At 46.1% G+C, this 12,595-nt stretch overlaps 1 protein-coding gene across 1 annotated transcript; it reads left to right on the forward strand.

Annotated features, from left to right (window-relative positions):
- Window positions 1-5,172: 5,172 nt before the first annotated feature.
- On the forward strand, window positions 5,173-11,097 carry AP5S1 (adaptor related protein complex 5 subunit sigma 1). Its single transcript, XM_028744973.2, has 3 exons — window positions 5,173-5,322; window positions 7,186-7,374; window positions 9,423-11,097. Exons 2-3 carry the CDS (start codon window positions 7,202-7,204, stop codon window positions 9,847-9,849), a joined length of 600 nt encoding a protein of 199 aa, XP_028600806.2. The 5' UTR covers window positions 5,173-5,322; window positions 7,186-7,201; the 3' UTR covers window positions 9,850-11,097.
- The last annotated feature ends 1,498 nt before the right edge of the window (window positions 11,098-12,595 follow it).

Raw genomic sequence — 12,595 nt, forward strand, 5'->3', positions numbered from 1 at the left:
AGGCCTGCAACGAAAAGAAAATGTTTATTATTCACTTTTTGCCGAGGGGCAAACCACACTCAGCCCCCCCCCCCCCGGATTTCAAGCACAAGGCTTGGGAAAGAACGCTGCTCCCAAATAATGGAGAATACTAAACTGGGAAAGCCTGCGGAGGGAATAAAACTTCAGTGAAGGAATGGCAACAGGGAAGGCTGATGGGAACATGGCAGGCGGTGTTTTAGAATAATAATAATAATAATAATAACAACAACAACAACAACAACAACAACAACAACAACAACAACAACAACAACAACAACAATAATAATAATAATAATAATAATAATAATAATTTATTATTTAAATCCTGCCCATCTGGCTGAGTTCCCCCTGCCACTATGGGCGGCTCCCAATAGAGTGTTAAAAACAATACAGCATTAAATATTAAAAACTTCCCTAAACAGGGTTGCCTTGAGATGTCTTTTAAAGATAGGATAGCTGCTTGTTTCCTTCACATCTGAAGGGAGGGCGTTCCACAGGGCGGGCGCCACCACCGAGAAGGCCCTCTGTCTTGTTCCCTGTAACTTGGCTTCTTGCAGTGAGGGAATTGCCAGAAGGCCTTTGGCGCTGGACCTCAGTGTCCGGGCTGAACAATTGGGGTGGAGACGCTCCTTCAGGTATACTGAGCCGAGGCCGTTTAGGGCTTTAAAGGTCAGCACCAACACTTTGAATTGTGCTCGGAAACATATTAGGAGCCAATGTAGGTCTTTCAAGACCGGTGTTATGTGGTCTCGGCGGCCGCCCCCAGTCACCAGTCTAGCTGCTGCATTCTGGATTAGTTGTTGTTTCTGGGTCACCTTCAAAGGTAGCCCCACACAGAGCACATTGCAGTAGTCCAAGTGAGAGTTAACCAGAGCATGCACCAGTCTGGCGAGACCGTCTGTGGGCAGGTAGGGTCTCAGCCTGCGTACCAGATGGAGCTGGTAGACAGCTGCCCTGGATACAGAATTAACCTGTGCCTCCATGGACAGCTGTGAGTCCAGAATGACACCCAGGCTCCACACCTGGTCCTTCAGGGGCACAGTTACCCCCTTCAGGACCAGGGAGTCCTCCACACCAGCCCACCCCCTGTCCCCCCAAAACAGTACTTCTGTCTTGTCAGGATTCAACCTCAATCTGTTAGCCGCCATCCATCCTCCAACCACCTCCAGACACTCACACAGGACCTTCACTGTTTCTGATTTAATAGAGAGGTAGAGAGAAGGCATAAATGAGAGAAAAAAGCAGGTTTGCCAGCTTTAAAAAAACAACTCCACTCTGTTCTTTTTGCATGCAAATCTGTCCTCACTACCAGCAGTTGGCAACCCTGCAAAATGGGCTCAAAGAGGCAACAATCTTCTTGATGTGACGTCTGAAGCATGTGTGTGTGTGTCTGTGTAGGTGGGTAAGAGATCAGAAATTTTGAGCGGAATTTGTTCCTTAAGATGGGGACTGGATGGAACCTCTTCTGATAAACCGGCCTAGGATTGGCCCTCATCTCTCGCCGTCTTCACCTTTTTCAGGACACCTTGACTCAGCAGCCGAAACATCGCCTTCCCCTCTCCTTGCCTGCAAAATTTTGGGAAATAAAGAAAGAGCAACCCTCTCCCTCTGCCCTCGATAATTAAGTACATTTCACACACACCCCTTTTGCACCATACGGTGGTTGTTCTCCCTCACAACAACCTTGCGAGGTAGACTCTGCCAGGAGATGCTGAGCAGCCCAGGGTCAAGCAAAGCAGCGTCATGCGTTAGTGGGGATTGGAACCCAGGCTCCCAGCCCAACACTCTAACCACTATACCATGCTGTCCCCCCCCCACGCCTGAGGACTTTCTCATAGTGGCCAAGGATGCGTAACTGCTGACCCCTTGAGAAAACCAAAGTCCTCTTTTGCATGGGCCTTCAAAAAAGCCTCTCTGGAAACCGCCAGGAGTTAGCTGAGAAGCACAAGAAGGGTTAAGAAGCTGCACCCTCCCTGGTTTGGCTCCCTAATCTGAAGGGGAGGAGCTGGATTTGGGAGTCTTGGCCCCCAGGCAAGGAGAAGCGTGGGAAGCGAACTGAGGGAGTGTCTGAAAATTCATAACCTCCACTAAAGTTCTCCCAAAGGCACAACTTTCAAGCCTGGTCTTGCTTTTCTGTGTTGAGCCTCCTCTTGCAGCAACACACACACACACACACACACACACACACACACACACACACACACAGGAATTTATCTGGGAGGGAAACTTTGACAGCAGGCAAATGGAAAGGAAAGCCACCTTCTAAAACTGCTCCTGTGCTGGATAGGGGAATGAGTTCAAAGAACCCTTGCAATTTCCTAGTTTCTGTTGCTTTGATTTTTGCAGCCTTTCAGGGCATGGCTTCCATCACAGCATAGGAGATCCAGGGGATATATTATGATTATTATTGCTATTAATAAGAAAAAGTTGCTTTTTTGTGTGTGCAAAAGCACTCGCTTATTTTTGCTGCTGCATCATCACACTGTTGACTCCTGTTAAGATGGGCCCCTTTGGCCTGATCCAGCTGCAGGGCTCTTTGCAAATCCTTATCTAACGTTTATCAGAGTAGAGTAGGGCCATTGAAATTAATAGGTATGACAAGCTTTGGGCTCCTAATTTCAGCAGGTCTATTTTGAATAGAACTTAGCTGGAATTCAAACAGGAGTTGAATATGAACTGAAGCTTGAAGCTTTTATAGAAGCATAGTATTCTGGGATGCTTAAGGCCTGAGTTATAATGTTTTCTTATTTTTGACAGTTGCTAAGTCTATTATGGCAAACCATAGAGTTGTAGAGTCCCTGAGGGCCATCTAGTCTCACCCCCTGCAATGCAGGAATCACAGCTATGTGGTATATATAATCACAGCAAAAAACCTGTAACAGGGGGAGAGTGGATAAGAAAGTTTAGGAAGCAGCCCAATGTACTAAATTACTTGAATACATAAGATTATGAGATGGAAGGCAACTAAAACCCAAATTTGAAACAAAGTGTGGGTATACTACGAATTTTAATTGTTTAATATGAATTTAGTGGATTGCAATGAATGTATTTTGCTTCTCTCTTCTCTACGTTTTTGGCATCGTTGGCTCTCCATTTGAAATTTCAAATCATGCTGGATTTAAGACTGTGCAAAACGACAACAAACCTCTGGTTACGTGAAACATATTCAATAAACACACAAGATGTAACCGGCTAAGTAGAAGACCCTTCTACTATGTTATAAGATCCACTGTCCTGTGATATCATATATGAGTTTGTACTACTGATGAAGCCCAGGACGGCGAAACAAGGCTAATATTCCAGAAATCCTTGTCTTAGACTCTGTGAAAGGATTCTGTGGAACTGCAACAACCTTTCGTGTGGATTGTTGGATTTTATGAACAGACAGGTGGAATAGACACTTTCACATATAAGGACCTTATGCATAAACTGATTAGAGAATGAACTGATCCACTGGGTCTTCTACGTTTTTCGTTGAACTTTATGAGCTATTTCTGTTGAAATCTACAATTCAATACAATGAATAGTATATATTATTTTTTCAAACGTACAGCCGGTTACGTTTTGTGTGTTTATTGGATTTAAGACTGTGGCAGATTGCAAACCCAATCTTGGAGCGCCCCCTGCTGGCTGACAACTGACAGTGTTGTTCTGTCCTTTTGCAAATAGGGTCACACCCACACCAAAGCTTTAAGTTTAAAGCACATCATGGTTTCTACCCAAAAGATGCTGGGAACTGTAGTTTGCTAAGGGCGCTGGGAATTGTGGCTCTCTAAAGGGCAGACTGCAGTTCCCAGGCCTCTTTGGGAGAAGCTATGTACATCACCTTGCCAACAAAGGTCTGTATAGTTAAAGCCATGGTTTTCCCAGTAGTGATGTATGGAAGTGAGAGGTGGACCATCAAGAAGGCTGATCGCCAAAGAATTGATGCTTTTGAATTCTGGTGCTGGAGGAGACTCTGGAGAGTCCCATGGACTGCAAGAAGATCCAACCTCTCCAGTCTGAAGGAAATCAGCCCTGAGTGCTGACTGGAAGGACAGATCCTGAAGCTGAGGCTCCAAGACTTTGGCCACCGCATGAGAAGAGAAGAGAAGACTCCCTGGAAAAGACCCTGATGTTGGGAAAGATGGAGGGCGCAAGGAGAAGGGGGGGTCATGAAGAGGCGGACACGACTAAATGACTAAACAACAACAAAGAGTTGGAAGGGACCCTGAGGGTCATCTAGGCCAACCCCCTGCAATGCAGGAACCTCAACACATGGTCTCCCATCCACTTTGAAACCATACAGGACCCTGCTTAGCTTTGCAAATGTGCTGGCTGTTTTATTGCTGGGTGCTGTGGGTCACTTAGATATCACAAACAAGTTGTTGGCAGCAGACTTTTTTTTTAAATACTACTACTACTACTACTACTACTACTACTACTACTATTTATCAGATCCCCCCCTTCCCGACGAATAAATTTTGATTAAAGCAGGAGAGAGAGGGAAAGGCTGGGATTTGGATGACTCTAAGCCATCTGGGTGAGGGGAGGGTCTCCTGCTGCACTTGGAGACCTATTCCCTTGCAGGAATTCATTTTGGGGAGGAATTTACTTTAAATTCAAAACCCACCCAAAGCTTTGAAAAAGAAAATATCAAAGGCAGGCATAGGCAAACTCGGCCTTCCAGATGTTTTTGGGACTACAATTCCCATCATCCCTGACCACTGGTCCTGTTAGCTGGGGATGATGGGAGTTGTAGTCCCAAAACATCTGGAGGGCCGAGTTTGCCTATGCCTGATCAAAGGGGCAGAGCGCTCCAAAATCCAGCCTAGTTTTGCATTCTGCAGGACTAGCCAATCGTTGGAGGGCGCAGCCTTGTCTATCAGAACCGCGGCCCAATCAGCGCCTGCTCCCTTTGGTAGACTTTCCCCGCCTCCCGGCTCTTAAGCCTTCCCTTTCCTCCTATTGGCCGAGTGCCTGCCACTCGCACTTGGGAGACGCCCACCGCTCTATGAACCCGGAAATTGTGAAGCCGCGCCTCCTTTAGCCAATCATAGTAAGAATTACAGGCCGACGCATGCGCATGGGGCGAAAGGAAGCGGCAGTTAGGCCGGGCGGCCAGCTTTGCGCCACGAAACTACATCTCCCAGAGTGCATAGCGGAACGTTCCAGCGGGCAGCTGAGCCGACTTTTAACCCGCGCGGCATGCTGGGAAATGTAGTTTTCCCGATCCCTCCCCTTAGAAACAGCTGTTTTGCAGCTTCGCCTTCGCTTCTCGGAGGGTCCGGGAGCCTCTGGCCGCTGCCGCCGGGAAGACGGGTGAGTGGGGGGGGGGGGCTGGCAATGCTCCAGTGGCAGAAGGTTCCGCGGGCGGCTCTTCGCAGGAGAGGCAGTGCCGCTCAGTGGTTAGAGCTGGGAGGGAGCGGGGTCAGCCCCTGCGTCTCCCATTTCACAGTGTTGCTGCTGTGGGGATCAGATCTAGTTCTGCAGTGAAGGGATCTCAGCTAAGGAATTCCCACCCAGTCTCTGCCTCTGAACCTGGAGAGGAAAAGGTGCCTGTCAGTGGATATTTAGCCATGGTTGCTGCAAGAAACGTCCTAGTTCAGAAGCAAATCCATGGAGCATAGGGCTGTGACTGGAATCATAGAGTTGGGAGGAGCCTGAGGGTCATCTAGTCCAACCCCCTGCCATGCAGAAATCTTTTCCCCCCAACGTGGGACTCGAACCCACAACCCAGACATTAAGAGTTCCACCGACTGAGCTATCTCGTTTTCTCTCCCGCACTGTGCAGCGCCCAGCCTCCCGCCATGGTCCACGCCTTCTTCACCCAAAATTGAATTGATAGAAAGCAGAGGTAGAACACTATCCAGAATGTCTGATTTGCTGTTAGAATGGTTTGCGAAAGATGAGGAAGTGAAAGAAGCTATGATAAAATGGGCTGTAGCTTTTGGGCATAACATTGAATTGGATGCATGGATAAAATTGTGGAATTGTGAAATTTACAGCATGTACGGCTCTGAAAGAAAATTGAATGAAAATGATCTATAGATGGCATTTGATGCCGGCAAAGTTGGCAAAAATGTATAGGACGAGGGATAAAAAATGTTGGAAGTGTGAAAGAGGAGGATGGGGAATATTATCATATGTGGTGGACGTGTGATAAAGTGAAGAAATTTTGGGAGTCGATTTATAATGAACTTAAGAAAATATTAGAATATACCTTCCCCAAAAAGCCAGAGGCTTTTTTGCTCGGCCTGATGGGAAAGGAGATCAAGATAAAAGATCGAAGGTTATTCGGGATCAGGACGATCAGAGATTCCAGGACAGTTGGAGTAAATTTGTTGAATATTGGAAGGACAGTTGTAAAAATTTAAAAAGACTAGCAGGATTGAAGTAACTCTTGCAATGTAGAATAGATAAGATGTGAAATTGTAAAATATGCGAATGGACCTGATAAAGGATACCAACTTAAGGGAGGGAAGTCACGAACTTGGCAGAGCAGAATAGTCTATATGTTGAAGAATGTATGGTGGGTGTTGTTGAGTCGTTTAGTTGTGTCCGACTCTTTGTGACCCCCATGGACCAGACCACGCTAGGCACTCCTGTCTTCCACTGCCTCCCGCAGTTTGGTCAAACTCATGCTGGCAGCTTTGAGAACACTATCCCACCATCTCATCCTCTGTCGTCCCCTTCTCCTTGTGCCCTCCATCTTTCCCAGCATCAGGGTCTTTTCCAGGGAGTCTTCTCTTCTCATGAGGTGGCCAAAGTCTTGGAGCCTCAGCTTCAGGATCTGTCCTTCCAGTGAGCACTCAGGGCTGATTTCCTTCAGACTGGAGAGGTTTGATCTTCTTGCAGTCCATGGGACTCTCAAGAGTCTCCTCCAGCACCAGAATTGAAAAGCATCCATTCTTTGGCGATCAGCCTTCTTTATGGTCCAGCTCTCACTTCCTTACATCATACTGGGAAAACCATAGCTTTAACTATACGGACCTTTGTTGGCAAGGTGATGTCTCTGCTTTTTAAGATCTTGTCTAGGTTTGTCATTGCTTTTCTCCCCAGAAGCAGGTGTCTTTTAATGTATGTTAAGAAAGCATATGTAAAGAAAACAATCAAAATTTATGGGAAAAAGAGTCTCCTTCTTTACCGACTGAGCTATCCCATGTTCTCTCCCGCCCTGCGCAGCGCCCAGCCTCCCACCATGGTCCACGCCTTCTTCATCCAGACGTTACGCTGCCGACCCGGGGAAGAGGCCGGCTGCTGCCGAGTGCTCTATTCCAGGGTCTTCAGCCCTGAAGGGTTGGAAGATGCTGGTCCCCAAGATCGCGAGAAGGAGCGGCTGCGCAAGAAGGAGCAGATCCTCGCCGTCGCCAGGTAACGCAACCTGCATGCTGTGCTCTGGAAGTGTGTACGTGATTCCGACCTAACTCAGCCTCCTAGGGGAAAATGTACACCAGGAGGCTTAGTTTGGTCAGAACGGAATATAAACTTCCAGAATTAATGTTAAGTATGTCACTTCTGGTGAGTGAGCCACCATAGCCACTAGACGGTCATGAAAATTTGTGTCACGGGCTTTTAAGACTCGTCTACACATGTACTGTCTGGAACCAAAGGGGCGCATTGGTTGAAGAGGTGTGAATCCCTACCGCAGCTCTCCCACCCAACCATCTACAGTGGTGCCTTGGTTCTCAAACGCCTTGGTTCCTAAACTCCGAAAACCCAGAAGTGAGCGTTCCAGTTTTTTAAGGTTTTTCGGAACGTTCGACGCGGCTGTCGGCTATTGTTTCCAGGGCGCCTGCACCAATCAGAAGCTGCACCTTGGTTTTTGAACATTTCGGAAGTCAAACGGACTTCCAGAACGGATCAAGCCTGGCATTTTTGTTTTTGCTCTTTATTTTCCGCTTTTGTTTTTAAGGCTTTTTCATTTAATTTGTTTTTGTGACTGTGTGGAACCCAGTTCAGCTACTGATTGATTGATTGATTGTGTGACTGTGGAAATGGATAAAAGCCCCCCATCCAAACAATGGGTGCAGTGCAGGTAAGAAAAAAACAATGGGTATCATCAGTGCAGGTAAGAAAAAAAAATTAATTTTAATTTTTATCATTTACAATACAGTCATACCTCAGGTTGAAGTAGCTTTGGGTTAAGCATTTTCGGGTTGCGCTCCACGGCGACCCGGAAGTAACGGAGCACATTACTTCCGGGTTTCACCGCTTGTGCATGCGCAGACGCTCAAAATGACATCACGCACATGCACAGAAGCGGAGAATCGCGACCCACGCACGTGCAGACACGCGGACGTGGGTTGCGTTCGCTTCAGGATGCGAACGGGGCTCCGGAACGGATCCTGTTCGCATCCAGAGGTATCACTGTTCTGTCTTATTTATTTTATAGTACAGTACATTGATTATTCCTTTCAGATTATGGATCAATGGTCTCATTAGATAGTAAAATTTACGGTATGTTAAATTGCTGTTTTAGGGGTTGTTTTTAAAAGTCTGGAACGGATTAATTCGTTTTGCATGACCTTCTATGGGAAAGCGCGCCTTGGTTTTGGAACGCTTTAGTTTTGGAACGGACTTCCGGAACGGATTAAGTTTGAGAACCAAAGTACCACTGTAGTGGTTTGTTGGTTTCCCACAGGTCAGCCACTGTGAGAACAGGATGCTGGACAAGGTGGGCCATTGGTCTGATCCAGCACTCCTCTTTTTATGCACACTATTTTTCTGCGTCTCTCTTTCTCCCCGCTGCCACCTTCGCAAGCTCCTTCGTGGAAGGAAAGCTCTCGCTGATAAACTTCAAAACTCTGCTTCCTCTGGGAAGACACAAGATTTACCCACACAGGAAGAATGGCAGATGGAGTTGATGGACTACATGGAATTGGCGGAAATGACTGGCAGAATCCGAGACCAGGGAGAAGAATCGGTGGAAGAAGATTGGAAAAAGTTTAAAGACTACTTACAGAAATACTGTAAAATTAATGAATGTTAGAAAAATGTTGGAATGAAGTTATATGGCTTTAGTAGAAATGTTATAAGGAATTAGGTATAGATAGATTAATAGAGTATTAAAGGGAAAAATAAGGTTAGAATGTGTTAAGATAATTATAGGACAGGAAACAGAGGAAGATGGAGAGGAATTGCTGAAACAATTAATAGAAGTGGAAGACAAAAAGGGAGGTGTGAGGAGGTCGTGGAAACAAGTGAATGAAAGATAAGATATTGAAATTGGATTGTGTTTTGAATGGTTTTTGTTTTGTTTTAATTGTCTGTGTCAGTGTTTTGTAGTGTTTTTTGTATGGTATTGTATTGTTGTATTTTTTTTTTTGGTTTTTTGTTGTGCTGTGTTTAAATTGTTGAAAAATTAATAAATATTATTTAAAAAAACCAAAAACAAAACTCTGCTTCCTCTGTATTCGCAGGCAAGTGGAGTCAGCCTGCAAGCTCCACCAGCAAGCCTCTGGGAAGCCTCAGTCCGAGCACCTAGCCCAGCTCCCTGACGAACCCGTTTCTCTCCAGGATGCCCCGTCGGGGGTCTTCCGCCTCCCCATGGGGGACCCCTTCTCTGAGGACAAGACTGTTCTGTGGCTGGGCATCCAGTGCCTGGGCTTTGCTCTGGTCTGTGACCCCCACGAGAACCTCCTGCTGGCCGAGAGCACCTTGAAGCACCTCGCCAAGACCCTGGTCGACCACCTCAAGCTGCTGAGCTCAGGGAGCGACATCGTCCTCAAGGCCGACAGGACAGAGGTCCTTCTCCACAAGTTTCTGCCGCACGGGCAGCTGCTCTTCCTGAACGACCAGTTCGTGCTGGGCCTGGAGAGAGAGGCGAGCGCGGCGCTTGGCAAATGAAAGATCTCCAAAGGGATGGAGGCTTGAACGGCCGTGGGCAGCTGTGGACGCTGGTTTGCTGCATGCTGCGTATGCCAGCCTGGACCTGCCTGCAGCCCCTCCGAGCGCTTGGGACTACAATTCCCATTGTCCACAGCCAGCACTGGACGATGGGATTTGTAGTCCCAAGCACCCAGAGGGGCTGCAGGTGGGTGAAATGTGCTCTGTGCGATAGCAATGTCACACGGCACACTGCATGATGGAGAAGAAACAGGAGGAGGAAGAGGAGATGGGGCTTCAGAGACTTATTATCGCTTCTCTGCCAAAAAACTCGAGTTCTTTCCCCCCCTTTTTATAATTGGTTTTCACATATTGCATTATAATACAGATGTTCCAAAACCAACACCATTTCCTCCCCATTATATTTCTATTTCCTCAATCCATCATATTATTCTTTTCTCCTTCCTCCCTCTTCCCTCCGCCCCCACTCGATTTCCTCCACATGATACAATTTACAAGAATCTTTGCATTCTACAACCTTCTCAAATCATCTACATATTCTTATTATCTTTCCTTACTAATTTTTCTTCCACCCAGTCCTTCACATTTTAATCTAGGCATATTAGCATATCTTTTCTTGAGCAATATTTTGCCATATATTCATCAAAACATTTCCACTCCTTTTTAAATTTTTGATTCGACTGATTTCTTTTTATAGCAGTTAATTTTGCCAAAATTAAATATTCATTCAGTTTACAAATCCATACCTCCTTTGTGGGTATAGTTTGTGACTTCCACCTAGCAGCAATCACTATTCTAGCAGCTGTACTTGCATAAAGAAAAATTCTTTCTTCCCCCTGTGGTATCTCTTCATCTATCAATCCAAGGAAACATGTCTCTGGTTTCTTTGCTATTGATATTTTCAACATCTTTAGTTCTTCATGTACTACTATCCAAAATTTCTTAATTTCCTCACACCTCCACCACATATGTATTGTTGTTCCTATTTCTCCACCACATCTCCAACAGAGGTTGGATTTCAATTTGTATATCTTTGCCAACTTAACTGGCGTTAAGTACCACCTACAGAACATCTTTCAAAATTTCCTTTAATTGTATATGAGGCAGTAAATCGTATATCCTCTCGCCAGAGTTTCTCCCATTGCTCTAGATAGATAGTATGTCCGAGATCCTGAGACCATTTAATCATCGTTTCTTTCACTTCTTCCTCCATCAATTCCCAGTCCAATAAAAGATTATATGACGAAACTCGAGTTCTAATTTCCCCTCCTTTGAAACAGGCCCTGACTGGGGAAATTGTTAGGAGAGTTGCTGTTGTAACTGCCTTGAATAGGAAAACATAGCTGTGGTTTTTCAGTGTTCAAAGCATACGGCATAAATCAGGGACAGAGGACCGTCAGAAATGTGGGCCTCCGAGCCTTTCTGCCTGGCCCTCCAGACTCTGCCACACCCATCTCCAGGCCTGCTTCGTGCCTCCTTGAGGGATTTTGCTTGGCTGCAATTGGTCCTTGAGCTCTGATTGTGCTGCAAGGTTGCCTGGGTGGAGGACAGAGAGGTAGAATCGTAGAATTGGGACCCCAGCAAGGGTCATCTAGTCCAACCCCCTGCAATGCTGTAATTTCAGCTAAAGCATCCATGGCAGATGGCCATAAGTGTGAGAAGAAACTAGACTGGTGGTTTGCAAAGTGGTTGGTACCGCTCCCCTGGGCAGGAGGGGTTTAATAATAATAATAATAATAATAATAATAATAATAATAATAATAATAATAATTTTATTATCTTTACCCCGCCCATCTGGTTGAGTTTCCCCAGCCACTCTGGGCGGTTTCCAATTGAGTGTTAAAAACAATACAGCATTAAATATTAAAAACTTCCCTAAACAGGGCTGCCTTCAGATGTCTTTTAAAGAGAAGATAGCTGCTTATTTCCTTCACATCTGAAGGGAGGGCGTTCCACAGGGCGGGCACCACCACCGAGAAGGCCCTCTGTCTTGTTCTCTGTAACCTCACTTCTCGCAATGAGGGAACCGCCAGAAGGCCTTCGGCGCTGGGTCTCAGTGTCTGGGCAGAACGATGGGGGTGGAGAAGCTGCTTCAGGTATACAGGACCGAGGCTGTTTAGGGGGGCAATAAGGTAGCAGGTGGGTGCAGGAGCTGTAAATCAGACTTTGCAAAGCTGGTCTCCCTGGATCAAGTTTGTTGAATTAATCAAACTAAATAGCTTTATTTGGATTCCGGATAAATTACCGCTGTATTGAATTCTGTCGCGTTATTGTCTTCTCTAGTGGGCTGTGCAAAGGGTTCTTCTGAATAATCTTGACATGAGCCAACAGTGTGACGCGGCAGCTAAAAAAGCCAATGCAATTCTGGGCTGCATCAATAGGAGTATAGCATCTAGATCAAGGGAAGTAATAGTGCCACTGTATTCTGCTCTGGTCAGACCTCACCTGGAGTACTGTGTCCAGTTCTGGGCACCACAGTTCAAGAAGGACACTGACAAACTGGAACGTGTCCAGAGGAGGGCAACCAAAATGGTCAAAGGCCTGGAAACAATGCCTTATGAGGAACGGCTAAGGGAGCTGGGCATGTTTAGCCTGGAGAAGAGGAGGTTAAGGGGTGATATGATAGCCATGTTCAAATATATAAAAGGATGTCATATAGAGGAGGGAGAAAGGTTGTTTTCTGCTGCTCCAGAGAAGCGGACACGGAGCAATGGATCCAAACTACAAGAAAGAAGATTCTACCTAA

The sequence above is a fragment of the Podarcis muralis genome, chromosome 9 (assembly GCF_964188315.1).
Source record: "Podarcis muralis chromosome 9, rPodMur119.hap1.1, whole genome shotgun sequence".
Taxonomy (NCBI): Eukaryota; Metazoa; Chordata; class Lepidosauria; order Squamata; family Lacertidae; genus Podarcis; species Podarcis muralis.

Coding starts and splice junctions, on each gene's coding strand:
- AP5S1 (XM_028744973.2), top strand. CDS start 7,202: ATGGTCCACGCCTTCTTCATCCAGACGTTACGCTGCCGACCCGGGGAA. Junction 7,375..9,422: donor CAGATCCTCGCCGTCGCCAG/GTAACGCAACCT, acceptor CTGTATTCGCAG/GCAAGTGGAGTCAGCCTGCA.